The sequence below is a fragment of the Kwoniella shandongensis genome, chromosome 6 (genome assembly GCF_008629635.2).
Source record: "Kwoniella shandongensis chromosome 6, complete sequence".
Taxonomy (NCBI): domain Eukaryota; kingdom Fungi; phylum Basidiomycota; class Tremellomycetes; order Tremellales; family Cryptococcaceae; genus Kwoniella; species Kwoniella shandongensis.
Window position 1 is genome coordinate 778,873 of NC_089292.1, and position 26,742 is coordinate 805,614.

The 26,742-nt window shown below is 50.2% G+C and overlaps 9 protein-coding genes across 9 annotated transcripts; 5 read left to right on the top strand and 4 right to left on the bottom strand.

Moving 5' to 3' along the window:
• Positions 1-593: 593 nt before the first annotated feature.
• On the top strand, positions 594-3,699 carry CI109_103606 (uncharacterized protein; the record flags this gene model as incomplete). Its single annotated transcript, XM_032001895.1, has 7 exons — positions 594-1,080; positions 1,146-1,501; positions 1,558-2,628; positions 2,702-2,871; positions 2,950-3,045; positions 3,112-3,280; positions 3,388-3,699. The coding sequence occupies 7 exons, from the start codon at positions 594-596 to the stop codon at positions 3,697-3,699; spliced, it is 2,661 nt and encodes an 886-aa protein (XP_031864058.1).
• Positions 3,700-4,437: 738 nt separating this feature from the next.
• Positions 4,438-6,311, bottom strand: CI109_103607 (uncharacterized protein; the record flags this gene model as incomplete). Its single annotated transcript, XM_065967337.1, has 9 exons — positions 4,438-4,482; positions 4,549-4,945; positions 5,016-5,110; positions 5,284-5,331; positions 5,541-5,681; positions 5,791-5,850; positions 5,936-6,044; positions 6,158-6,197; positions 6,272-6,311. 9 exons carry the CDS (start codon positions 6,309-6,311, stop codon positions 4,438-4,440), a joined length of 975 nt encoding a protein of 324 aa, XP_065823409.1.
• Positions 6,312-9,073: 2,762 nt separating this feature from the next.
• Positions 9,074-11,736, top strand: CI109_103608 (uncharacterized protein; the record flags this gene model as incomplete). The annotated part of the gene is made up of 7 exons (XM_032001893.1): positions 9,074-9,695; positions 9,797-9,914; positions 9,967-10,669; positions 10,722-10,789; positions 10,839-11,057; positions 11,117-11,270; positions 11,323-11,736. 7 exons carry the CDS (start codon positions 9,074-9,076, stop codon positions 11,734-11,736), a joined length of 2,298 nt encoding a protein of 765 aa, XP_031864056.1.
• Positions 11,737-12,085: 349 nt separating this feature from the next.
• On the top strand, positions 12,086-14,257 carry CI109_103609 (replication factor C subunit 4; the record flags this gene model as incomplete). The annotated part of the gene is made up of 8 exons (XM_032001892.2): positions 12,086-12,126; positions 12,178-12,267; positions 12,472-12,583; positions 12,881-12,987; positions 13,096-13,197; positions 13,404-13,599; positions 13,666-13,992; positions 14,141-14,257. The coding sequence occupies 8 exons, from the start codon at positions 12,086-12,088 to the stop codon at positions 14,255-14,257; spliced, it is 1,092 nt and encodes a 363-aa protein (XP_031864055.2).
• A 259-nt stretch (positions 14,258-14,516) lies between these two features.
• Positions 14,517-16,532, bottom strand: CI109_103610 (phosphatidylserine decarboxylase; the record flags this gene model as incomplete). Its single annotated transcript, XM_032001891.1, has 4 exons — positions 14,517-15,488; positions 15,688-15,918; positions 16,008-16,192; positions 16,301-16,532. 4 exons carry the CDS (start codon positions 16,530-16,532, stop codon positions 14,517-14,519), a joined length of 1,620 nt encoding a protein of 539 aa, XP_031864054.1.
• Positions 16,533-16,794: 262 nt separating this feature from the next.
• Positions 16,795-18,587, top strand: CI109_103611 (uncharacterized protein; the record flags this gene model as incomplete). Its single annotated transcript, XM_032001890.1, has 4 exons — positions 16,795-16,860; positions 16,925-16,993; positions 17,061-17,435; positions 17,517-18,587. 4 exons carry the CDS (start codon positions 16,795-16,797, stop codon positions 18,585-18,587), a joined length of 1,581 nt encoding a protein of 526 aa, XP_031864053.1.
• A 298-nt stretch (positions 18,588-18,885) lies between these two features.
• Positions 18,886-20,116, top strand: CI109_103612 (uncharacterized protein; the record flags this gene model as incomplete). The annotated part of the gene is made up of 3 exons (XM_032001889.1): positions 18,886-19,225; positions 19,348-19,841; positions 20,054-20,116. 3 exons carry the CDS (start codon positions 18,886-18,888, stop codon positions 20,114-20,116), a joined length of 897 nt encoding a protein of 298 aa, XP_031864052.1.
• A 413-nt stretch (positions 20,117-20,529) lies between these two features.
• Positions 20,530-23,178, bottom strand: CI109_103613 (uncharacterized protein; the record flags this gene model as incomplete). The annotated part of the gene is made up of 8 exons (XM_032001888.1): positions 20,530-20,575; positions 20,640-21,003; positions 21,066-21,146; positions 21,208-22,219; positions 22,284-22,564; positions 22,625-22,736; positions 22,826-22,842; positions 22,911-23,178. 8 exons carry the CDS (start codon positions 23,176-23,178, stop codon positions 20,530-20,532), a joined length of 2,181 nt encoding a protein of 726 aa, XP_031864051.1.
• A 1,889-nt stretch (positions 23,179-25,067) lies between these two features.
• Positions 25,068-26,722, bottom strand: CI109_103614 (uncharacterized protein; the record flags this gene model as incomplete). The annotated part of the gene is made up of 4 exons (XM_032001887.2): positions 25,068-25,130; positions 25,265-26,364; positions 26,490-26,579; positions 26,692-26,722. 4 exons carry the CDS (start codon positions 26,720-26,722, stop codon positions 25,068-25,070), a joined length of 1,284 nt encoding a protein of 427 aa, XP_031864050.2.
• Positions 26,723-26,742: the final 20 nt, after the last annotated feature.

Consider the following 26,742-nt stretch of genomic DNA (forward strand, 5'->3'; position numbering starts at 1 on the left):
AACTAACAATTGCTGGCAGCGTCATTGAGTGGTGGGTGATACCGGTGTGTATTGTCATGTTCGCTTACCTGCACGAGCTTTGTCGAGCTTTGTCCGCATGAAGCTGTGCATGGAACAGTGCTGAAACCCAAAGTGATGGCGATGAAAGGGAGTCCAGTCGCCCTCGGTTGCACCGCACTGGCAGTGTTAGGTGCATTGCCTCGCCACACTTGATTTTTCCTGACGTCGCGTCGATCACTTCTCGTTCAGTCCTCGACCTCTCGTCATTATTCTACTCTCGCCTTCTGCATCACTGCGTTACCCACATCAATCTTCTCCTTCCTCAATCTCGGCCTTCCAATTCCTGTCTGCCTGTCATCTGTTTGCGGTTATTGTCATTTGTGTCTGAGATACGGCTTTTACGACTGTACGACAACTCAAAAAAAAAGCTCCCACGCTACGCACGCTACGTTCTTCCGCACTGACCACCAGTTCGCATACGTCCCCTAGTCACATCACACTATTGCATTCACAGCCCATTTGGCATCACCATCTCGACCCCCATTGCATTTCCATCTCGACGTAGTCTCCTGTAAACCTTCTCCATTCTCACAATGTCTTCAGCACCTGTAGCACCAATACGACAACCCCGAGGACCTACTTCGTCCAACTCGTTTGGAGCACCGACGAACGGAACAACTTCGACTGGACCTCCTGCACCTGATACCGAATCAACATTACGTAGACACAATACCGTCTCGACGACACGACATCAACCTTCTGCTTCGGTATCGGCGAACCCAGCTGCCTCGTCTGCGTTCCATGGCTCCGCTTCTGCGAGATTGAGATCTGGAGGGAGTGCTACAGGTTCTGGATCAGGGTCAGGAGGGGGTGCTGTGGGTGTTAGCAGATTCAGAAGTGGGAGTTTGTCATCCTCTTCTGGTCCGGTCGACAGTGGGCTGGTCAGAAGAGGAAGTGGTAGAGAAGCCGTGAGACCGGAACAGGCTGTGCCGGAGGGCGGGGAGATAGAGGAGATCGCTATGGAGACTGGCAATTGGGGTAAAGGGCTGGCTAGACAAAGCTCTCTACCTTCGAGAAGAGGTGTGTGACTTCTCATTGCAAGACTACTGGGTGCGAATGAGAAGCTGATATGATTGTTGGTATAGTCATCAACCCGGTCACAGCTATGCAACCCGAAGTGCCCAAGATACCTGCTGGTATCACGTCGTCCTCTTCAGGAAGCATGGCACCCCCGCCTCGACCACCCAGAAGGATCTCCGCGGTCTCTCAGGAGAACACCACTGGTCGACCACCCACACAGTCTCCTCCTCCAGCACACTCGGTCTCGCACTCTCTATCTTCGTTGGCCATGTTTACCCGTCCTGCACCTTATGCACCCGAGACGGATGAACAGCTTTATGTTGGCGCAAATGTCTCTCGCACGCAGAGTCTTCGAGCCCAGGCCAAAAATGCCGATTCAGGTGGTCTCGGGAGAAGTACCAGTTTGAAGGCTTCCGGCGAGGTGAGCAATCAGTCACCCTGAGGTAGCGGGCACGCGCTGACACGTAATAATCGTAGCATTACCGCCCTGTCCAAGCGCTGTCACCGCCAAGTCAATCTACCACACCTCGTAATCCTTTCACTCCTCCAACTCCCCCGCCTGTCTCATCCACAGCTGCCTTCCCGCCGTTCCAATTGCCTCTCCCCGATGCTCATCTGGTACTGAACGATGTCGGTGCGGACCTGAAGAGACATCAATCTCTCACGCAAGGTTATGGTACCTCAAACAGAGTTCGAGACCGGTTGGAGCGAAGTCCCGCTGTCCTTAGCATGGAACAAAGGGAAGAAGTCCGAAGAAGGATGGATGTGCGTAGTCCACCGAACGAAGAGGAACCCCCTACCAGTCCGATTGGTCCTAGTCTGTGGTCGAACTCTATTCGACCAGACGACGGTTGGAGTCGTTCTGCTTCTCAGCAATTGCAGGATGCCTTTGATGCCATGAACCTTGGAAGGAAGATGATGGGTGATGAGAATGGAAGTGCTGCGGCGGGTGCTGGTGGTCTCACACTCGAAACGAACGTCATGAAACACCCTCAACCTGCTTCCGCATCTGCCTCGGTACCCGTGCTAGGCCATTCCGGCGAAGAACCCAGCTGGGTAGCGAGTCTAGTCGGTGGAGATCACACACCTCAAAAGACGGCTCGATCTGCTGGGACAGGTACAGGCAATTGGCAAGATAGGGATAGTGCCCTGCGTCAATATCAGCAACACCAGCAGCAACAAGCTTTCGCCCAACAACACTTGCAGCAGCAACACCAGCAGCAGCAGCGATGGCCGGAACAGGGAGGTCAGTTCTCCCAGGGTCAACCGTTATCGTTCCTCCAACAACAGCAATTGCTCGCTGCTGGTGCTTTCAACCAGATGAAAGCCGGAAACGTTCCACAAGGATTCCAGCCGCACATGCAGCCAAACTTCCTCGGAACTCCGTTTGGTGGTGGTGTAGGGACTTACCCTACACCACCAAATACTGCATCGGTGCAGAATCAAGATCGCGACGTGATTGAGCTAGCGCGAAGTAAGGGTCTCAACCCTGCAACTTACGATTGTCGACCCGCTGCTGCTCGGTTCTTCGTCATCAAATCGTATACCGTGAGTAACATCCAGACTAGAAACTGTGCACAAGTGCTTGACTGACACTCTTCTTCTGCGTTGTCGTGTGTAGGAAGAGGACGTGCAGAAATCGCTCAAGCATGAGATTTGGTCATCTACCGTTCTTGGAAACAAACGATTGGACGCAGCGTTCCGCGAATCGGCTGAACAGTGTCCGATCTATCTGTTCTTCTCGGTAAACGGATCTCGACACTTCTGTGGTGTAGCGCAGATGCTTACTCCGTAAGTGATCGTTTTCTTTGCTCAAGTGACATGGGGGCTGGACTAGGCAGGATACTGACCTCTACCGTGTACACGCAGTGTTGACGAGAACACTACGTCCAAGGTCTGGGCTCAAGACAAGTGGAAAGGGATCTTCAAAGTCAAGTGGATCTTTGTGCGAGATGTGCCTTCGCAGTGAGTGCAGAACGTGCAGTGGCAGATGAAGCAGATGATTTGCTGACCCCCTGTCTCATTTATCAGAGCTCTTCGTCACATTCGATTGACCAATACGCCTGAACGAAAACCGATCACCAACTCGCGTGATACCCAAGAGCTGCCATACGAAGCGGGTTGCGAAGTGCTGCAAATCTTCTTGGACCATCAAACTAAATCAAAGACTAGCTTATTGCAGGATTTTGCGTACTACGAGGTGGGTTCAACAGTTCACTTGCCCGTTTTCCCTCTATCATCGGAATAAGCTGTCATATGCTCTCTTATGAGAATTTTCAAAGCTGACTTCTTCTGGCATTGTTGTAGCGTCTCTCTGCAAATCGAACTGTTCAGAATCAAACACCTAGTCAATCACCCACCCCAACCCCTACTTCTGGAGGGATCCACCAGGTTCTTTCGCCGCAGGCTCAAGCTCAAGCTCAAGCTCAACAAGCACAATTGCAGATGCAGATGCAAATGCAAATGCAATCGCCACAACCCATGATGCCAATGGGACCTCCACCGTTGCCTGGACAATATAATATGGGTATGGGAATGGGGATGGGAATGGGGATGGGACCGGGAATGGGGATGGTGGGTGTACCGCCTGTACCGTCTATTCCGTCAAGATTCAGATGAGCAGCGGGCCACGCGAGGTAGTGGAGAGGAGGAAGAACAGTTTCTTATGAAATCATGATTCGGATCGAGGTGTATCTGTACTAGTGCTGTATTTGCTGGACGAAGGATGAATGATGAAAGAACGAGAAAAGATGTCTGATAAAGTGTGAGATCAAGATATTAGGTCAGAACGTATCTTGGACTTGTTGGAACTTGTTGGAGACAGAATGAAATGTATGACTCTATATACGAATAATAAAGAGATGCAAACTGGTCATTGTCATACGAACGTCCTTGACGATAAACAATCACGCCTATACTGTGCTCCAGTTCATTGCTCATCCAAAGCTTTTGCGCATCACGCCAAGCTTGACTCTAACAGCAATAACCAACCTAGGCAAAGAATATCGTAATTGTTCGTCGTAGACAGTGTATCGTAACGGCGTAATATCATTCCTGCATACGAGTAGATGGCTAGTTTGTTCATTCTTTGACGACGACTACGACTAAACGTATGACTAACAAAATGGTCAAGATAGAAATGAACGAGTATCAAGGAAGAAAGACTCTCTGGCTACCTTTTTCGTCGTTGTGTATTTGATATGTTTTGATGGGATAGTGGATAGTGGATAGTGAATAGTTGTGTTGTTGGTACATGTTTTTTGTCTTTTTCGTTTCGTTATTCTATAAAATCACAAGCCTAGTCTCTCCACACGGCCGTACCCCTTCTATATTCGCCTTGCACGTTCACGTTCACGTTCATGCAATTCCGTTCGAGTATGGAACCTCGTGGAAGAGATATGACTGGAAGGGTATAACACACCTTTATCAGCGTTTGTTGTGGTGATGGACGACAGTGATTGTACTTACCACGGACTCTCCGAAATGACTTCTCCTAATAACTTCGGCAAGTACATGACTAACGTCGATGACCTCGATCTTCTCGCATTTCTCACTATTCTCCGTCTGGGGGATCGTATTGGTGATCACCAACTTTTCCATCCCGCTCTCACTGATGACCTTCAAAGCTGGTCCAGAGAGAATACCATGTGTTGCGAAAGCATAGACTTTCGTAGCTCCTGCTTCGATGAGGTTTCGAGCGGCTAATCCCAATGTACCGCATGTATCGGCCATGTCGTCGACGAGAACGGCGATCTTGCCAGTCACAGTACCGACGAGAACCATACGTGATACTTCGTTGGCCTTCTTTCGTTCTTTGTGGAAAAGAGCGAAATCAACATTGAGTCGATCGGCAATGGATGTGGCACTGCATAAGTAAAACCGAAAAACAGATCAGTACGGGGTCAAAGCATGCAAGGACTAGACAAGGCACTCACCGCTTGGCACCACCAGCATCAGGCGAGACAATCACACAGTTCTTGACATCAATGTGATCTCTCATGTATTGGATCATGGACGGTTCGGCGTATAGCTGAAAGTGACAAAACGAGGTCAGCGAATTGCTCGCGCCTCGACGGGCTGGCAAAAGCAGAAAACCGGATAACACGTACGCTAAGTATAGAACAAGGCGCAAATTGAAGAAGCGAGGCACTTGGTCAGAACGGCTTCCTTTCTTTCTCTCCTAAGGTCTACTCACTTGTCGACGGGGACATCAAAGAAACCCTGGATTTGCGAGGCGTGCAGGTCCATGGTCTGCAATTGAGGTTGAGGTGTCAGCATGTATGAAGCAACATGGATTCGCTATTTGGTCAAGGGTAAAGCGCGTTCCCCCGCTCATTCTCGAGCACAGCCCATTCTCTCCTTTTCCAACCTCGATATGCCCTTCCTCTTGTCTATGGTCCAGACAAACTACTTGACACCCTTGTCGCGAATATCTGCCCTTCCGTCACAGAACCACTCACAATGACATGATCGCATCCCGCTTCTCTCAACATGTTCGCAACCAACTTTGCCGTGATAGGCGCTCTCGATTTGTCCTTTTTGTCTTGACGCGCATAGGGGAAGTGAGGAATGATGGCCGTAATTCGCTTGGCGGATGCGATCTGAGCAAAGGGAGCGAGCGTGGTCAGTAATCACCAACAACGACCGGAGACAACCCAGACAATGGTAGCTATGCTCTGTGATAAGGAGGGGAGGGGTCAGTTCACTCACTTTACAAGCATGAATCATGATACACAATTCCATCAAATGGGTGTTGACCGAACCAGCGCCCTACGACCGAAATCCCACTTCAGCACTCTTCACTCTTTTTATGGCTTGGCAATCCCAAGCTTTTGTTCGCAAGAAGTCAACTCACCGTGTTGAGGATATAGACGTCATAATCTCTCACACTCTCGACGATGGTCACTTTTGTCTCACCAGATGGCGGTTGGTGGATGTTGGCTCGAGCGAGGGGTATTCTCAGGCTGTGGCAGGTAGGGGGGATATCAGCGTTGTACTTGCGAGTTGTACCAGATGTGACGTTTCTTTCATATTGCTGAAAGAGCAGCTATGCTATGAGGAGAAGAGGTTCACTTACCGCTTGGCGATAAGCGCAGCCAATTCGGGATGACTTGATCCTACAACATCCACACCCAATACGCTCGAATTTAGCAAAACCATTACACTTTTACGACCAAAAGCCACGACTCACCCGAAAATAGCTTGATTGTAGAATACGCAGCGGACGCCATCGTATGTCTCGAGCCCGAACGAGGGACGCGGTTAAAAGGTGGTTGGGAAGAAATGTTGGGATGTATAGGAAGGGGTTTCTGCGTGATTACACGGTTTGGCTCTGAGGTGGTAAAACGACTACCTTGCTATGTCGTGCTTTTTATATTGAGCGAGTGAGATTGGTACTGATAGCGCGCTGATTGTTGGATGATATCGTAGTCGTGTAGATGGGGGCCTATATCATAGCTCGCACGCTACAGTGTCGCAGTTGCAGTCGGCGCTGAGTAGTGAGCCTCGAGGCTGGGTATGATATGCAATGGACGGGATAACTATGTCGTGTGCAGAACGGTGGAAATGGGTTATAGATTGTAAGTTACGGTATCTATACTAGCTGCAAATTAGAGCTTGTCCAAGTGTAATGAATGACACTCACCTCTCACTCTACGGTGGCATCAAAATTCTGAGAAATACACTCTGAACGGACTCGGACCAACTGGTCCGGGGGGGAGGAAAATAATGCGGGGGAAAGAAGACAAGGGCCACTGTAGACGTCAAAACGGAATTGCCGATTAATCCCGCTTACACCGTACGGGTCTGTATATATAGACAAGGGTATGCATCCAAAGAGATAGATAGTGGGAGTGCAACGGTAGACAGCCTTATATGTACTGCGAGAAGTACCGTCTGCATGGGAGACAGGGGATGGGGCGAACAAAGCGTAGATGTCTATTCAAAGGACTCTACTGTCACACACGTTCGACCCATTGAGTTGTGGCACGGATGATCAACCTCCCAGGAAGCATCGATCAGGCGTATCGATCAGGCGTATCAAGATCAATCGTGATCTGGTGCATCTATAAGAACGTGCCATTGTACTATCCTATGGGTCGTTGCATGTACTCATCCAACAGACGTTGACACGAAGAGGTCTACTCGCTACCTACGTCTTTCTCACAAGTCAGGCCCCCCGGCCCCCCAGCGCGGAAGATCGAACATGTGTGTTTTCAACGATGTCGATCAGGCTGCTTCCATAAAAACAGACAGACGTTGTTTTCCGAAGGCGACCCTCCACAGACAGCTTACCATATTCCAGGCTGGAAGGACACAGCCTCACTCGACACGGGCCGCCCAAAAATTGGGGCTGTCGATCTGTGATCTACCATCCTATCATCCCGCTCGAGCCTGTCACCTCGGTTTCAGTGGGCCGCCGGCGCAGTGATGTTGAATCGATAAGGTCAACATCGACTGATCAGCTCATGGAGATACGGAAAGTCTTTACAACACGACTGTCATCACACCTAAATTGGGTACGGTGTTCAGTGCGGCGTGTTGGGACTCGCATCAGCAAGTATGATACTGGTGGGCTTCATAAGTCCATACCAATCCAGAGCGGGCCTAATACCATGTGAGATTAGAGGGGATCAAGGAGTTGGTCGTTCTACAGCATTTGAAACTGCGGGCTGCTGTCAATCAGCTACCCTGCGTTGAACCGGGTATCCAACAATTAGAGCTAGGGGCATTCGTGACGCTTCAAGGTACTGATACGAGATGTGCGTGTGCATGATCCCAGGATGACTGGTCAGTTCGGAGTGAACCAGCAAGATCGGACGTCAATCTGATGATCCAGCGGCAATCGAACCGTTTCAGCAGAACGCAGCTGTCGATGTTTGCTGGAGTCGATATTCCAGTGAACCTACATCCAACCCCACTCTCCTACGACCCAAGAAAAAATAAGGACGTCGTGGTATGCTGTGACGTCTTGTACCTACTCTCCCTACTACGTATGTATACATATGCTGTGAACACACGTAGCACTAGCTGGCTTCTCGCTTATCACCTTTATATGCATCTCTCTCTTCGCCGCCGGCCGACACGACAGTCCGAGCGGAGACTCCGTACGAGTAGAACATCAGCGCCATCGCGTAATGTTCTCAAGCAATAATAAAAATACAAATAAAAAGCAAAAGTTCCGGGCATACGTCAGCATTTTAAGTTTGTGCGTGCGAAAGGTCAACCCGAAGCCCATTATTCTTATCCTTGCCGGTTTTTCTGCTAATCAAGATCTACACACCAGGTCAGGTCATCATCATCGTCTTCGCCACCGGGCTTGGTGGGTGAGGGATAACAGAGCTGGACATTCCCATAGGATACAACTTTCCATTTCTGGTAAAGACCCAAAAAGCTCTCTGTCGTCTAGTCGTTCCTCCGCCGGACGGGGCCCATGTATTTGTTTTTTGTCGCCCGAGCTACGTTACGACAGTGCATGTACATGCAAAGGAGAGGAGAGAGCATAGTAGGTGGAGGTAGACATTATGCTTATTCAAGAGCGTCATGCTAGCCGCCTCAAGGCTACGAATGCCAGTAAAGCAAAGATTGTCGTTACGTCGGTTCTGAGATGAGATGAGATGACCGAAGTGATGCAAGGGCCTAGCCCCGCCATGTCCGTGCAGGCCAAGGTGGATGTTACTACATGCGAACGGCTCCGAAACTTGGCTGTAAACGTATGCCCGAAGTTGGAAACGAGGTAACAAAGGAAAGGAGAGTGGTCGCACCCAAAAATATCCGAGTCATGTCACACACTCATCGTCGTCCTTTCTGACTAAGCCATCCGTCACCCATCCGTCATCAACAAATATTGCAATAGAGTTGTGACAACTTCATGTTCAATTCCTTCATCCATCTACAAGTCGTCTGCAACACACCTTCCTTCTCAATCACCTATTCGTACATACACACCGATCACAGCGAGAAAGACGATTCGAAGAGGCAAAATATCGCAAATATGGTGACGACTGGACCTAAACGATTATTGCCCGTCACGACTTTTGTCCTATCAACCCTCCTACTTTCCATATTCCTTCCTTCAATTGTCGTCCATGCCGCTCCTTCTCCGGTCGTGTTAGCCTCGCGGATAGCGATCAGACATGAGGACGAGGATGGACATGATATCGATGGGATGGGTATGAGTGCAGAACATGATGTCGAGGCCGCCGAAGCGCACACGCATGCTGCCACCATCGTTGTGGGCATCCCCGCTGTTGCTGACAATATCACCGAATCCACCGCCAATGACGTGCACGACATGCATTCTCACACCGACTCTGAACCTCCATCACATTCCGACTCCGTCCATGCACACGGACATGCCGTAGCAGCTCCTGATCCGCATTCACACGGTGTCCACACCCCTGCGGTGGAAAAGCTGAACGACACAGCGATCCACCTAATACATCACTATCCACCAAGCTACCTCGCCGCCGATTTCAGACTCGACAACGACACGGCCATCTTCGGAGAAGAGTTTGACGCCACCTGGAACTTGGAGGAGGTCGAGTCTCACAAAGGATTGATGTTCGTCCATGCCGGGTCGATGGTACTAGCGTATTTTGCCGCTTTGCCTATCTGTAAGTTGTAATTATGGGAGTCGACTCCCTCTGGTGCCTGGGTGGCGACCGATAATTAAGATAGTGTGGACAGTTGCTAATCGGTAATTGTCGAATATCAGCACTCGCACTACGGGCTGCTGATCACCCGTCGCACTACTTCGTCAATCTCGTATTCCTCGCCATCGCCATTGTTGGCTGGTTGGCCGGTGCGACGTACAAGGCCGCTTCGGTTGACAGGTGAGTAATATTTGCTCGTGCCTCGGATGTTGGCTCAGTCGTTACGTCTCAGATACGAGGGATCAGTATATGGTACATTCGTCAACATCCTTATCCTCACCTCCATCGCCCTTACCGTGTTCGACTCGCTCAGCCTCATCAAGCGATCCATTGCTTTCTACAAGCAACATGACCGTTCTTGGTCGTCTTTCGTCCACGAAGTGCTGAGAAGTCCTGTCTCACCATCGGACGAGAAATGGCCTGCCAACCGATATGAGATGGTCGGACTGGTCGACAACCAGGAGCCTGAGGAAGTCCGCGGCGGGAACACCAGCCCCGTTGTCTTTGCTGTCGGTGATGACGAAGACGAGGAGCACGAGCACGAGCATGAGTACAACCACCATGACCACCACGACCTCCTTCACCACCCGGTATCACGAACCCTGTCGAAGGATAATAAGCCACAACGACCTTCTCTCCTGACCCGACAATGGAGCATCCCGTCACGAACCTCAACTGGTTCAGAAGGTACCCTTCAAGACACTCCCGGCTCTTCCGCACACCACGGTTTCCCACACAAAGCCAGTCAATTGGGCGCCTTCGATGTTCACTCCCACGATCACGAGCACGATGACCACCATGATGATCACCCAGCTTGGCAAGCCGCAAAGACCGAGGGACCTATGCGAGCGGTCGAGATTGCCCTCACTTGGGTGAGACGATCCCAGATCGTCTTCGCTTATGTCACGTTGATCATCGGATTCGTTACCTACACTGTGAGTGATGCCTTGTCAATATGCAGTGGAACAAGGCTGATTTCTCGATCAGGGTATGTGCCGAGCCAGCTTGATAAACAGTTGTGCCGCCCACTACATCAAGGGTAGCATCTTCTTCTGGTGAGCTTATTCGGACAAGCTGCCGAATGTAGCTAATGTGTAATCGCAGGTATGGTGTTCTTACTTTCGCTCGATACCTCGGTGCCTATGCCGACCTGGGATGGGCTTGGAACCGTCGACCTGGTCCCAAGGGTGTCTCCGCAGAAATGATTGAATGCTCTGTTATCTTTGTGTATGGCGTAACCAACACGTGGATGGAGAGATTTGGCGCTAAACCTGATGACCCGTACACCGTCAAGCAGGTCCAGCACATCTCGATTGCAGTCATGTGAGTGGTGTATCTTTCGATCATGCGGTCACGCTGACGCCCATCGTCTCCTACTCTAGGTTCTGGTTCGCGGGTCTTTCGGGAATTCTGCTCGAGTCGCGATGGGTTAGGAAGGTTTTAGGATCGGTAGTTACGAATGGTAGGGAGGGTGCTTCGGAGCCTCCTTCATACGCGTTCAGCTTCAACCCTCTTCCCGCGCTTGTTATCGGTGTGGTGAGTAGTCTGGCCACGGGGCGGTTCGTTCACTTTGCTGACTTCTCCACAGACAGGACTCGCCATGGCCGCCCACCACCAAACATACGTCTTCCAAGTCCAGATCCACTCCTTGTGGGGCACTCTCCTCGCTGGTGGTTCCATCTTCCGATGTCTCACTTACTTCTTCCTCTGGCTTCGACCTCCTATCGAGTCCAAACTCCCCTCGCGACCACCAACCGAGATCATCACTTCTTTCGGTTGGGCTGCAGGCGGTATCGTCTTCATGTTGTCCAATGAGGAGATTGCGTGGTCTGCCATGCGAGCTGGTTGGGACGATATGATGGCCTTCCTGAACTTTACGATCGCTCTGACGAGTTTGGTCTTCTGTTGGAGTGTGGTGATTCTCGCTGTTAAGGGTTGGGCGGTGTTGAGAGGAACGAGGGGGGTCGAATTGAGATCTAGGAAAGGGGATGAGAGCGCATAGGGCGGGTAGGACCTTCAACGGTGCATGAAACGAATATAATTGGAGTGGACGTCTATAATAGAGAGCGAATAATGGGAGTTGAAGTAGCATATTACCTATAATTTTCTGGTCAAGTTCGATTCTCACCCATTTGGTGATGTAGTTCATTCTTGTTTCGATATTGGCGTTATAGTTAGATTCTGTTTCTATATACATACAGCTCTAGAGTAGCCAGCGCAGTGCAGCGCAAATATAATCGATCGCACGTCTCATGTATAACGTATACGAGTGAGAACAATCAAATGAGCAGCATTGTTGCCACGGTGTATGGATGAATGGATGTCGCGCCGCGTCACGTTCACGTCTGATAATGTTCGAGATCGAAATACCATTGATTTACATCTTCATTTCGTCACTTTCTCACTTCTCGAAGCGTCAGTCTCAATAGATCGAAAGCAACAGGAAAAGGGACACGATGGCATCGTCTTCAAAGGGTGATGTTGTACCTGTGACTGCCAAATTCGTCGATGCGGAGGGGTACGAGATGCCATGGTGAGTATTCTCCTTCCCTTCATCTTTGCTCTTGGCTCTGCGGCGAGGGAAGAGGAAAGGGAGCCTGGTCTACGAGACTGCGAAGATACAGTCATCTGTGCTCCTGCCGAAAAGAACCTGTCGGTTGATGAGACCTCTGGAATGTGGTCTGGTATTGGTACAGGTGTCGATACTGATGACTGGTTTCTCTCTCTCTCTCTATAGGGTGGAGAAATATCGACCTGTGTTGTTGGACGATATCGTTGGGAATTCAGAGACAGTGGAGAGATTGAAGGTCATTGCGGAGGATGGAAACGTGCCTCATATCATAATATCAGTGAGTGCCAGTCTGCAACATCGTGAAATTGTAGAGAAGATAGGAGGTGGACGAAGTTCGTGGTAGCGGGGAAGGGAGAGTGGGGAAGGCATACGTTCTTTGGTGCAGGCGTTAGGACCGAGAGAAAGTCATTGTTGGTGAAACGGAGTAGAGGGCAGACATGGTCATTACGACTCGAACGATGATCTCCTCCTTTGGCCCACTATCCACCAACAGGCGGAGTGTACGAGGCAAGATGACCCGGATCGGCTGGCGCATCTATGGAGAGGAACTCGCTGACATACTTCCGTCTCGCAGGGTATGCCAGGTATCGGTAAAACCACCTCAATCCACTGTCTCGCCCACGCTCTCCTCGGCGACGCATACAAAGAAGGTGTACTCGAGCTCAACGCTTCGGATGAACGGTCAGTCACCGGTACTCTTCTTTATCTGCTCCCTGCTTGTCGCTTGTCTCACTAGAAGTGATTGGGCCCAGCTGATATTTACCTTCTGATCGATGTACCCGCTCGTAGTGGTATCGACGTGGTTAGGAACAAAATCAAGAGTTTCGCTCAGAGAAAGGTGACGCTGCCCCCTGGGAGACATAAGATCATCATATTGGACGAGGCGGATTCGTGAGTCCGGCTTGGGTGAGCGGAGAAGGTAGGAAGCTGATACACCGGTCCATTTGTCTCCTACTACTCAATCTGGCTCATTTACTTCTTTCATCTATGTCCTCCTCATTACCTCCATCGATTCTTCCCACACCCGCCTCGCTATGTCTTGCTCACTCGCCTCGTCGTTCACTCCCTTTGCTCGTGAATCCCTTGCTCGCTCGCAGGATGACAGCAGGAGCCCAACAAGCCCTCCGAAGAACGATGGAGATATACTCCAACACTACCCGATTCGCTCTCGCGTGCAACATGTCCAACAAGATCATTGAACCTATACAATCGCGATGTGCGATTTTGAGATATAGCAAGTTGAGAGATGCAGAGGTGTTGAAGCGATTGAAAGAGATTTGTGAGATGGAGCAGGTGGGTGGGAAACGTTGATTTACCTGTTAACAGTGTCGGCTGACCCACAATATCCTCCGTCGCTAGGTCAAATACAACGACCAAGGACTTGCCGCTCTCATCTTCACAGCCGAAGGGGACATGCGACAAGCTATCAACAACCTTCAATCCACTCACTCAGGTTTCGGATTCATCTCACAAGACAACGTCTTCAAAATCTGCGATCAACCGCACCCTATAGTCATTCGACAGATGATAAAAGATTGTCAGAGTGGGAACGTCGATGATGCCCTGGCTAGGATCAATGGGTTGTGGGAACAAGGGTATAGCGCGGTGGATATCGTCGTCACGGTTTTCAGGGTGGTGAAGGGGATGGAAGAATTGGCAGAGTACTTGAAATTGGAGTTTATAAGGGTGAGTGAGAAAGGGTTCAGTATACTCGAACAAAGTGCTTGAACCAGGTGTGGGTGGGAGGGAGGAAGTCAACAACTCGAAACGGCGACGGCTGATCAAGGAGTGGGATTGTGGAAGAACACAACTAACAACTGCATTCTACCCAAAGGAGATTGGCTGGACACATATGCGTATTCTCGAAGGCGTCGGAACGCTCGTCCAGCTTGGTGCTATGATCGCTCGTCTGTGTAGATTGAGTCTGCCACCTGGAACACTCAAAATATAACCAAAGCATGACAAAAGCAGGAGAAACGAATGAGGTCTTTAATTGGCGAGCTGCATAATCATTCGCATGTATTCATGTTACCACTAGTCAGTCGCGTTGAGGCGTCTACTATTTGTTGAGTGATGATATCTACGTGGAGCAGTTTCTTTGTTTTTTTCTCTGCGCTCTGTTTGCAGATCGTGACTCCTTTTCCGAGCAGGACTCGTTTCCTATCCATCCCGACCTTGTCTCTCTAACACCGGGTGCATGCTCCCCTGCCTTATTCAAACTTGCCCAAAGCCTGACCGACCTTCACCTTCTCCCCAGCTTTGACTGTAAACTTCCACTCCTTTGGCGCTTCAAACACCAACACGATGGTACTTCCCAATCTAAATCCACCCATCTCTTCACCGGCTAATAGTGGTTGACCCTTAAGTACCGAAGCAGAGCTGTATACCGCTTCTGCGTAGGTATGAGCTGGATGTGTCAATTTTCGAGTATTTGTTCGGAGAGCTTCGTCAAAGTTGATTTTGATAGAACCGACATTTGTAGCTCCCACAGGAACCATTGAATAGAAACCATGTTTCCATCGCCCGAGGAGGGCAACCCTTTCGTTGAGGACGAAGAGGTCTTTCATCCTATTGGCGATGTATGGTGAGACGGAGAACAGATCACCTGTGAAGTGTCGTCTGCGCTCGACAACCCATGAGGTGGGTGAATGGAATCTGTGATAATCTCCCGGAGCGAGATAGACCACCATGAAGAAAAGCTTGTTGTTCTCATCCAATCTTGGCAATTCGCTATTCGGGCCGGTCTTACTTCCAATCGCTGAAGTTCCTAGCTTGGCAGCAACGCTCGCGTCGTGAGTCGGGTTCTGTCCGGACGGGGGATGACTGGCATCCGCTTCCCTGTCTGAAGTCTTGGGAAGAGAAGCGTCATCGAATGATTTTGATTCGCCAGATCCGGCACCTCGTCCAAGGAGCGAAGAGAGGGAATATGGGATATCGTTGATATTAGCAAATTCCTCATCGTTCACAACGGCAGATTCGGAACGAGGATCATAGGGTGGAGAAGTATCACCGTCCGAAGTTCGAGCGTCGCTGTGTCGACGAGGGATGTCGGTAGGATCGCCATGAAGTGCTGTCTCCGATCCGAGGAGAGCACGAAGCGAGTAGGTGATTCCCTTGACTTGTTCAACTCGTTCGCCAACAATTTCGCCGTAGTGAAGCACCTTGCCGTCTGCGGGGGAGACCTACAAGAACGAAAGAATGTGAGTTAGAAAGACGTCACCGGCTTGGTCAACGGCACGCCGCAAGGGGAGAGATAGCAAGCACTGCAAGGAAGCAAGGGAGGAAATGACAACCGCAAACGAAACGAGTAAAGTCTACACAAGAATACCGGGGCTGGCGACAACTAGAACCAGAACGAGATCGAGCGTTGACTCTACTCACCATTGGCGCATCCGCAATGGGTCTCGCGCCCTCCTTCATCTCCCTGTAGAAGAAACTTCCCAGACTGTCGTACTCTTTGAGATCCAGCGGAACTTCTTCCAGATTACATCCGAAGATCGCAGAGTAAAGCTTGAAGCCGAAGGGTCTGAACCAAACGGGAAGAACGAGACCGTTTAAATAACCCCATAATTGGGAGAGGGATCGAAGGGGTAATGCTCCAAGAACTCGGACCTATAGCCAGGGGAAACGCAGATGTTAGTTATTAACTCTTTGCAGCTATGACAAAAAAGTGGTCATCCACACATCGTAATAGTACTCACCTGCCATGGTCCATCAACTCTCTTGCCAGATTTCTTCACCACGGCTCCATTCTCATCTTGCGTTTCGACCTCGATCTCCCCTCGTGTCTGTTTACGATATTGCACGGCTAAAAGGACAAGTGCCCCGAGCGCAAAGGGGATAGGATACCATCGAGTAGGGGTTGACCAGGCTTGAGCTACTTTCTCTAATTTGGCATAACAGATTGAGGTAGAGTGGTGAGCTTGGAACAGCTCCGCGACGATAGAGGATCATGAAAGGTGCACACAGTGTGAGAGGGGGTGTCAAGACTAACCTTTGAATGGTTTACCTGCCGAACTCGTCTGAGTGGGATCATTATCTCCCGGGCCAGGGGTAGACTTGAACTCTGGACGAGGTCGAGGTTGTCCATGCTGTGTGGAATTCGCCCGGACGGCCAACAAGATCGAAGGCGTTCGCGTACAAGCAGGACAAGGTGGAGCGAGAGCCGACGCTCGATAAAGAGGGAGAGAGCGAGTGATCGCTCGTGCTTGATGTCTGATTATCATGTTGTGGATGTGTCAAACAAATAAACTTATACTGGATAAGAGTAGGATTAGGATTGAGATGAGATAAGATGTCGACGTTGAAGATGTGGAACCTCGGCATGGGTGATGATGATTAAAATCGCTACGCGAATGATAATGACGCCACTGGAATACAATAAATTACATTTCATCAACTTCACCATACACATCAACTTTTTGTTGTCTCTCTCTTCCCTTCCTGCCAAACATAGACAATGGTCGTACATAGGCGAAGAAAGACAACATGACAGATATAGCACGCTTCTTAGCATTTCTGAAGAGGACGTACCCTTTACCAGAGGTTGACCCGGTGAGTTTCAGCACGCGTTCCAGCCGTATGCGAACAGTCAGCTCATTTGCGGCTGCCTCCATAGACATGGGTGCGAGAGATCGTCCAAGCTCTGACGGAAGCAGGAGGGGGAGAAGTGTCGGTAGATGATGTGGTATGTGCCTTTCCACTTTCCTCAGCATGCTCCTCCAGCTGATCAGGCGCTACTTCCCCCACTCTAGCATACGCAATATCTTCATTCTGACCTTTCGTTCTCCACGCTTGAATCCCGCTCCTTTCCCCCGGGCGAGTTACACAATCGGATCCTCTTCCCTCGTCCGACATTACTACAAATCCACGCGATATCAGAGATCGGTTCATCCGCTTTCCAGATCCAGACGGTGATGGAACAGCGCTCCGAGGTGTTATCCGGTGCGAGCAGGATAAGACGGTTAGATGATGATGAGAATGAAGAAGAAGAAGAGGATGGGAAGGTCCCGCCGTATCCGAGGGGGATGTTGAGGCTGGAAGTAGGAGATGGCAGGAGGGTGATGAGGGCCATGGAGTATAAGAGGATCGGGGAGCTGGTTCTGGGACAGACCTCGCTCGGATGCAAGGTGGGTGGATTCAGCTTCCTCTCCGTCCCTCCCACGTGTCCCAACAGTGAATGGCAAGCTGATGAGAACTGCTCTCTATAGCTCCTTGTGCAGAATGTACGATGTTTAGGAGATATACTCCTACTCACTCCACAGAACACGCAAGTCATCGAAAGTTCTGTCGAACATCTCGAAGCGTTGCAGCGATTACAGTTCATCAACGATCTCAAAAGACGGATGGGCAAACCCGAGCAAATAGAGGATGTGGCTTTGCCTTCTCTCCCACAACCTCCTGCTCCTCGAGCTCAGGCTCAAGCTGTCGAACACATACAGCCGGAAAAACCAAGACTAGTCACCCAAGCTGCACAACCACAAGCCCAACTTTCGGAAGCTGCGAAAGCACGACGTCGAGCTTTGATGTTGGAAGCCATGTCAGCCCCTCCGCCTCCACCGTATCAGAATCAGGTGGATGTGCCGCAGTCTTCTAGACAAGCTCAAGCTCAAGCTCGACAAGCACTTTCGTCTTCACCACCGCCTGTAGTCCGACCTATAGCTCGTCGTCATCGGTCTGTTAAGCCTGCATCGTCCACTTGGAAAAGCGAGGAGACATTGGGGACACCAAGAAAGTCAACACGGGCTGCTGGACAACAAGCGAGTGCTCGCGTCAAGCGACTGTATCAGACGATACCCGATATCGAGCTTGACCCAAACGTCGATATCGATGTGGACGAGGAAGATCTGTTTGATGACGATATCGACGAAAGCTTTATGAGACATTATGAAGAAGTAGAAGCAGAGGCGACCAAGCCTCGGCAAACGAACGGATACGAGACGGATGAAGAGGATGCATGGGCTCTAGACGAATCAGCCATCGACCTGTTAGAGCGAGCGGAGTCTGGGGTCGCGGACGGTGTCCACTCAAATAGGAACACATCGAAGAAACGATATCATGATCCGGACGACGACTATGATGAAGAAGTAGAAGACCTGGATGATTCCATACAGATCATCGATGCGGCATCATTCTCACAAGTCAAAAGCAAGACAGCTTCGACGTCTATACGTAGCTCTGGGCAAAGTACGAGAAGCAGACCTTCGCAGAGAAAGAAGTATGAGGGGGATGATTCGCAGAAGGAGAATCGATTTCCGGACATTGTGGTGGTTTCAGATTAGATTGATCAGGCCAGTTGTACCATATAGTATGGGGATTTGTTTTAAAGTCGTATTCGCATACCATGCATGTTTTTCGATCACTGACTATGGCATGATGCGACACACCTGCCTTTGTCTATCGTCAAGATGCATCGATGCCAGAGTGCTCCCAGGTACCGCCACACATGAAACGGAAGCAAATTCCAGGACATCCAGCGAAGCGATGATGGTCCTGACTTGGCTGCAACTACCTCTCTCCACCTTTTCTCTCTATATCTACCAAGTCTAGGTGTTTTATAAGCTTAGCTACTCAAACACAATGTCATCGTCTACACGAAAAGTGACAGTCGAAGATGCTACGTCTTCACATTCCGCATCGCCCTCCCCTTCTCCTCCAGCAGCTAAATCAGCACTTCCAACCTCCTCCAAACCCCACGAAGGCGAGGACGATACCGCTGATCCGGTTCCTGTTGACCAACCCATCGACTCGTTAGGAGGGGAAGAGCACGAGGATGAAGATGAGGACGAGTGGGATCCCGCTGAGGAGAGATTACCCGGCGAAGCGGAGGGGAAAGGGAAGGGTAAAGGGAAAGCCAAAGAAGGAGAGGGTGAGGGAGAAGCACATCCCTGGCAAGCTGTTTGGTCTCCAGAGCAGAATGGTGAGTCAACATTCGTGGCTTTCAACGCCGGCGGCCAAAAGTAAAGATGCCTAGAGGCGACTCGGTGTCGCTCTGTCAAGTCTGCTACGTCGAATGCTAATCTCAGTTTCTCACCTACGCAGCATGGTACTTTTGGAACACGAAGACTGGCGAAGTATCATGGACGAACCCACTCGACCCATCCACTTCAACTTCAGCTAGTGAAACTCCAAACCCACCATTACCCAACGAAGCTCCTCCTCTTCCGGCCGAACAACCCCCTTACCCCAGCTCCGTCCCAGCCGCATCGTCGTCATCTTCGAACTTTGGTGGAATACCAGAGATCGATCCTGCTCTCGCATTCCTCCTCTCACCAGCCCAACGTGCTGGCCTGGGAGGTCCTTCCGACGGCGGAATCCAAAGTGCCGCTTTTAACGCCAGGACCGGTCGATTCACACCACAGGGATACGAATATAATGTCGATCATCTGGACGAATATAATAGATCGAAGAGGATGAACAATCATTATTTCGATGTGGAGAAATGGGAGAGGGAAAGAGCGGAGGAGAATGCCAAGAGGAAGAGGGAGGAAGAGTCCGGTGTAGGAGGGAAGAAGAAGATTACAAAGAAAGATATGGTGAGTTGTATAGCTAGCTACGGGATGGGTTCGTGGATGTCGTTGTGCACGGGTCGCTCAGTGGTCTGCTGGGAAAGGGATAGCAGTAGCTGCTCGTGCTCGTGTTCATGCCGGACGGATACTATTCGAGCTCCTTTCTACCTGACCCTGGCTCTCATTCCTGGCTTCGAACTCGATGATTCAACCAATCGCTGACGCTGCACTTCCCGCAGGAACGATTCAAGAAGAAGGCTCAGGAGAAGAAGATGAGAAGCCAAGCTTGGCTTCGGGAGTGATCACAACACCTATGTCCACAAATATCTTGTCGTAGTGTTCTCCGTGTTGTGCGTGCAGCTGTATCATATGCGAGGCAACCATGTAGCCAAGCAGCACCAGTACTAGCAAAGAGTTCGATGCATTTGTCATGTCCGCATTCGGGCCCTATGACAGTGATACAAGCAAAGCAGCTGAATCTATCATTGTATATTCGAAACGAAGTAATATAAAAGTCCCTTTGTGATAAAGTAAGAAAGAACAACTTGATAACCCTCTAATTTAAGTGTGTTTGGTATAAAATGGTTTTGCTGTTTAGTTTAATTTGTAGTATCTAAACTTGTCCTGCAAGTTTTGCGCGGGCATTGAGAAGAGGAATGGGGGGAAGGGGGCGAGGAGGGAGAAGAGATTTCTAGGTGTGGATCTAGGTTTAGGTCTAAGCTTGGGCAACAAAGTAGTTGTAGTTGTAGTCCTTTGGTGTACTGCAAGAAACATCGATTGTCAGTATATTGCAGATCGCAAGTTTGTAGGGATCGCTCTACTCACAGAGTGTAAGAGAATGATCCTGTCGAGTCGTATGACTTGACGGTCGCTCCGCTTCTCACGATCTTTCCACCGATTGCACCAGCTCCGGACTTGACGCTGACCTTGTTGACACCCGCATTGAGGTTCCAGCTGGCGGTGTTGGTTCCGCTGGTAATGGTGACGGTTGCAGGGGCTTTAAGGACGAGCCAGACGTACAAGAGATCGTCGGTCGCATCAGCTCGGGTCGGTCGAGAGACGGTTGGGTTGGTAGGGTTGGCCGCTTTGGGGTGGGGTCGAGTCCAGAAGACCATCTGGTCGTTGGCAGAGGGGTATGAACCACTCTTGAAGGCTTGAGCGTAGTAGGAAACGACAGAGAGCCATGCGGCTGAAGCAGGAGAGAAAGACCGTCAGCATTGCATGTGAATTTGTTGAGGCAGCAGGACTCACTGTGAGGCATGCCGTTGGTCCAGCCTTGAGAGTTGGGCTGATCAGCTCGGATAGGACCAATGTAGTGGGACTCTCCGTAATCTGAAGGAGAAAAGCCAAGAATCAGCAAATTGCAATCCTACGAAGATCACAGATCACTCACCATTCCATGAGATGATCTCGGCGAGGTCGACCTTGTTCCTCATAGCGATGAGCTGCTCCATCCTTCTGGCCAACAACCAGTCGTCGGATCGGTAGATCCAGTCCTTGTTGTAGCTGCTGGGAGAGTAGTAGGTGAAGAAAGCCGGTGAGACAGCTGCCATGTAACCCTTTGTTCCCAAAGCGTTCATGTAGGTCGTGTCTGACGATGTGTCGAGGGCAGTGCTGCCCATGGGCCAAGCACCGTTCCAGTTGAATTCGGCGTCCATCCAGGTGTCACCCTTGAAGGTTGAAACATCCGAGAAGACAGCAGGGACGAAGTAGGCGGAAACTCCCTTGTTGGCCAAGAGAGTTCGGAAGTAGGTCCATCCAGCGTTCATTGAACCTTGACCAAAGGTACAGTCTTCGCCGGCAAAGGTCGAGACGATGGTCTTACCATTGTATTTCGCCTGAGCGGTGTTGTTGGCATAGCTGGCGATGGTGTTGACCATGTTGACGGCGTCATTGGCGGAACTGCATCCGAGGGAAGAGACGTCCATAGACAAGAACAACTTGAATGAACCTTGCGCTTTGGCGGCAGCATAAGCATCGTTCATCCTTGGCACTTGCCAAGAGTCTCGACCGTAGTTCAAGGCGAAACCATCGATTCCTGCAGCCTTCGCTTGATTGATATCATCCGCCCAGATAGCTTGAGTGTAGGAATAGGTGTTACCGACCATGTGGTGTGCGTAGAGAGCCTTCGTCCCGGTAGCAGCGGGAGGAGCGGCAGCACCAAGAACAGAGGAACCAGCAGCGGGGCTAGAGTTGGAAGTGGTGGCAGCGGCACTGGAAGTAGTGCTTGTCGTTGACGCTTTGACAGTGGAGGTTGAGACGGTAGCAGGACAGTTCTTGAGACAGTAAACATCGAGGTAGTAGAATCCACCGCATGTCTCAGACTTGTCTCCGGTACATGCGTAGGAGCAGCTTGCTACAGTGGACTGCTTCCTAGCAGCAGGGACAGAGTTGCCACACCAACACTGAGAGTGAGAGTCGTCAACATCAGTATACAACCCAAACAATGGTTGGTCTATGAACACTCACCTGCTTGCCATATGATGTTCCAGCGTATGCGAAACCCTTTGAAGAACAGTAGCTGGAGCACGTAGCCGGAGTCAAGGAGTACGACTCCATGCTTCCACCAGTCAAAGTCCTGTCGGAACCTGAATCGGAGTAGCATCCCAAGAAGGTAGCGGCGGTGGTGGGCACGCTGGCAGCGGTGGTAGACGTGGTAGCAGGCTTAGAAGTTGTGGTTGACGTCTTAGCAGGAGTGGTAGAAGGAGCAATTGCCTTGGTAGAGGTAGGGGCAACACCGGCTCGCCACACTGTATCAACAGTCAGTATGGTCACCGACTCAAGGGGAAAGGTAGCGACCAGGGACTCACGGTTGAGCCTGTAGTAACCACCGCAAGCTTCTGAGTTGTTACCATCACAGACATAGTTGCAGTCTGATTCAGCAACAGAAACGCCAAGTCCGTTCTTCAAAGAGTTGTCGCACTGCATTTTCGACAGAAAAATAAGATGTGGCAGAGACAAGATCAGCCTCCACACTTTGACGACAACGTAAGGCAAAGATCGGCACTCACGTAACATTGATTTCTGGCTAAAAAGTGCAACGCAGATCGGAGTCAGATGCGTATTGATACAGTCTCAAAGCGAGTGACGACTCACCCTCAAGACCAGCATAGGTGTAGCCAGCTGAAGCACACCAAGATGTACACATCTCGGCCGTCATCTTTCCATCAAGCTTGTTCTTGGCTGGCAGTGCTCTCGCACCACCATCGGTGACACATCCGGCGTAATACCAGCCAGCGATGGTAGGTGTGGTCGCTCGCTTTTCGACCTCTTTAGCGTTGTGGCGATGTGTGTGGGGATGAGCCTCCACCGAGGAAGAAGCCAAAAGACCTCCTACGGCGAGCAGGAGAAGTCGGTTGAACATTGTCGTATTATTATTTGTGTAGTATTATAAGAGCTCAGTATATATGAGTGGTACCAAGATCGAAAAGGAGAGTGGGTGTTAGCGACTGAGCGCTATGAGTTGGTTCGAGTGTTGTCGATATCTAGTCGGTGTCGGTCGTCTATTCACAGAGCGATTGTGGCAAAGACAGAAAGAGAGAAAACGAGGGGCCTGCCTATTTTAGTCTCGGAGGGGGGTTGTTTATAAATAAGCAAAAGTAAGGAATGACGCCGCGATGCCGATTATGAGGACTGAGCAGGCAGAGATGAAGAGGAAGAAGGAGAAACTGGGAGTACAAGTCCGAAGAGATACGCTAGACTTCAAATATGTCTCTCTTTCGGCTCCATCAGATCGCAGAACCCTGTCGTCGATGACTCCGTCTGCATGCAGAGTGCAAGCACTACCTCGGCTCCTTCCACCTTCCGTCGCAAGCAATAACAGCAATAACAGCCAGTAGGAGGAAGGAGTCCGAAAAGAAAAACAATGCCGGGTCAGGGTCGCGTAGTATACAGGTCCGAACAATCTTCAGGAACTAAACCAAACCAATCTACAATTAAACACAAACAAAGTGTTCTGTAGAATCAGAGGTAAATCACAAGCAAGTCGTCATACTGTAGACATCGGACCCCCTTGAATCACAACCTACGAGTTATCTTGACAGTGCGAGGGCGGGCCAGCCCACTCTACTCTCCGTTACACTAAAGGTAAAAGGCAATCATCGTCAGTCAATCGGTCAGTTATCGGTATTCACGCCAAAGATCGAAACGGCCGTATTCCTCTCCTCCTCTTCCTTGTGTATACACTCGGAGAGCCCGTAGGGAGTCTGAACGGATATGGCGCATTGTTGATCGAGGGTGAAAGATGAAACTTGTCCAAATTTTCCCAACGTAAACAAAGGTAACCCGATTAAAGTTGGATGATATGGATCAATCGATGAGATCTCTGATTCCAAACTTCCATCCGATGAGTCATTTCCAGGGCAATTGGAAGAAAAGACCCAAAGTTTAATCAAGTTGATTGCGTTGTTCTCGCAATACCACGAGCTCATATAACACAAAGTTACCGCCGTTTTCGGTAACTGCCGCCAGCGTCGTGAAAACAAACAAGTGTAAACAAGTGTAAACAAACAATCATGGCGTCAAAGCATATGATCAATCAGATGGGTGTCAAAGCATGGTGGCGTCAAGGAGGCATGTTTCGGACAATCCCACAAAGCACACAGCGGCAATGGCGAGCAAGGCCGTGAGGAAACGAGATGAAGCCGAGTAGTGATGCTGCGACGTCACTCACAATCATGTCGTAGTAACGCCAAATAAGGTGTGGTACAGAAGAAAATAACCGACAGAAAAGAACAAAAGATACCAAGTCCGGATACCGTACATCGTTCCGCCGATAAAGTTACCTTTTCATTGAAGGACAGGTAGTCAATTCAAAAAGTCCGGTACAATGATATCTAGCTCCTCAGACAAAGCCTATGACGATTGTACCAGACCATGATCTCGATCGTGATGTCTCGGGTGGTGGACCAGCCGCGTTCCATTGACAGGTGGAGCGTACAATATTGATCGTACTGCGAAGAGACACATATTGTATCGGACTAGGTTACCATTTGTCCGCGGGCGCAGCAGCTCTATGACTTGGACACATGCACGCATCCGGAAATCATGATTGCATGCGGCAAGTCTATACAATCACCGCAGACCGCAGTTGATATCGATCCTCATGACGTTGAGTGGTTGTATTGGAAACTTCCATTCTTCGGAATACGATTGACCACGAACTACGCCACTGGAATACGTGTGATCGATCATTCTTGGAACAGTAAGATCGGGCGTCGATCAATCATGCATATGCACGAACGCCACCGCTTGTCATGTGAGGTTGGCGAAAAGATCACCGATGAACATCTCAAAGCCATTGGCAAAGTCCGGATCCTATGTCATGTGATTGAGATCAGCATTACGAACTGCAATAGCAGTGCGTTTTGACGCTTACCTGAGCGGGGTCTGCTTGTTAGCAAGACAATGGCACTGGTCTACCGTATATCAGACTCAAGCCAGGGTCTGACCTCGTCTTCATCGAACTCTCCCTTCCAATCGTCATCTCGTAGGTACCGCTCAAACCTGATGAAGCGTAGGGCGGCCGATCGACGCTTCAACCTGCCTACCTCCCCTCTTCGTAGCGAGACTTCCTCCAAGCGTTGCTTGATGGCTAGTACCACCTTGTCCTCTATTTCGTCGTAGGTCGATGTAGGAGTTGTATAATCCATATAACTTCGATGCAACTGTCCTAAATTGCAGATCGTAAGTCTGTCAACTTCGCTGAGAGCGCAAAGAACGATTTGGTCGATTATCCTCCGGAAGTCATCGGTCCGAGGTGGAGAGGACTCCTCATTCCTGCCCCAGGAGTGCCGTGGTGTGTCGGTCCATAAGACCAATACGGTTTCCGCACCGATTTCGAGAGGAGCAACTGGTGTTGGTTTTCTCGATGATAAGACCTCGTCGTTGACCATTGAAAGATCCCGTAATGTCTTCATGACAACTACGACTTTCCTTACTTTCCCCAGCAAACTCCTCGGAGCAAAGGTATATGATCCACCTGCCGACAAGCCCGATACGTCTCTCATGACCAGTTTTCGGGGATTGAAATTCGGTACCCAAGGACAATTGAACCATCCTCCTTCAAAAGGACTAGGTCCGACCCATACTCTTAAACTTTCGAGATTGGGGAAATCGATGGTCGCACCTCGCCATCTGGTACATGCCGTATTCCCCGCAAACCCACTACATCCTTGATGATTCTTGATATTTACAATCTTGACAAGTTTGAGCAAATCTCGTTTCAAGTCGCGCGATGTACCGTCGTCAAGTATAACGGGACCGTGATTCGTACCTCGGAGGAATGAGTCGGCTTCGTTAGGGATGATGGTGATATTATCATAAAGTAGGGGAGCACAGTGATCGTAGAATTGCCAAGAGACACGCATACATCGTGAGAGTGTCGGAGCATCAGCGTAGGCAAGGATATGGGAGATGATATCAGGGTGAGCAAGAGGTGAAGCGGTTGTCCGACGCACTGCCTGAGCCTTTGTCGGACCCATGATCGCTACCTCGCATGAATGTTCAGGATGTGCATCTCTTTCCCAGCTATCTAATCTACTCTGGCTTGCTGACGAGAACAACAACAACAGCCACCATTGACCGTGTCACGTGATGGGACAACGGGAAAGGACCTCCACTTTAGTCAAACGCACGGTTCATCAACCTCTTTCTCTTATTGTCTATGCTATCCACCATAGAATCTCACACTTTGTCCTCCTTTTCTTCCTCTCCCATCGCTCCCCTCCCGCTGTCTTAGTTCATTATGAGCCTCGTCCTGCAAGACTACTTGTGTTGATGATCACAGCACCCGCCGGCCTCCCATTCTAGCTCCTTGCCGCGGATCCCTCCAACCCCTCAGCCGGCAATCAAAAGGGGCTCGAGGGGAGCTTGTAACTTGTATCTTGTCGACCATCTAACCATAACATTGAATTCTTGTATCTCGAAG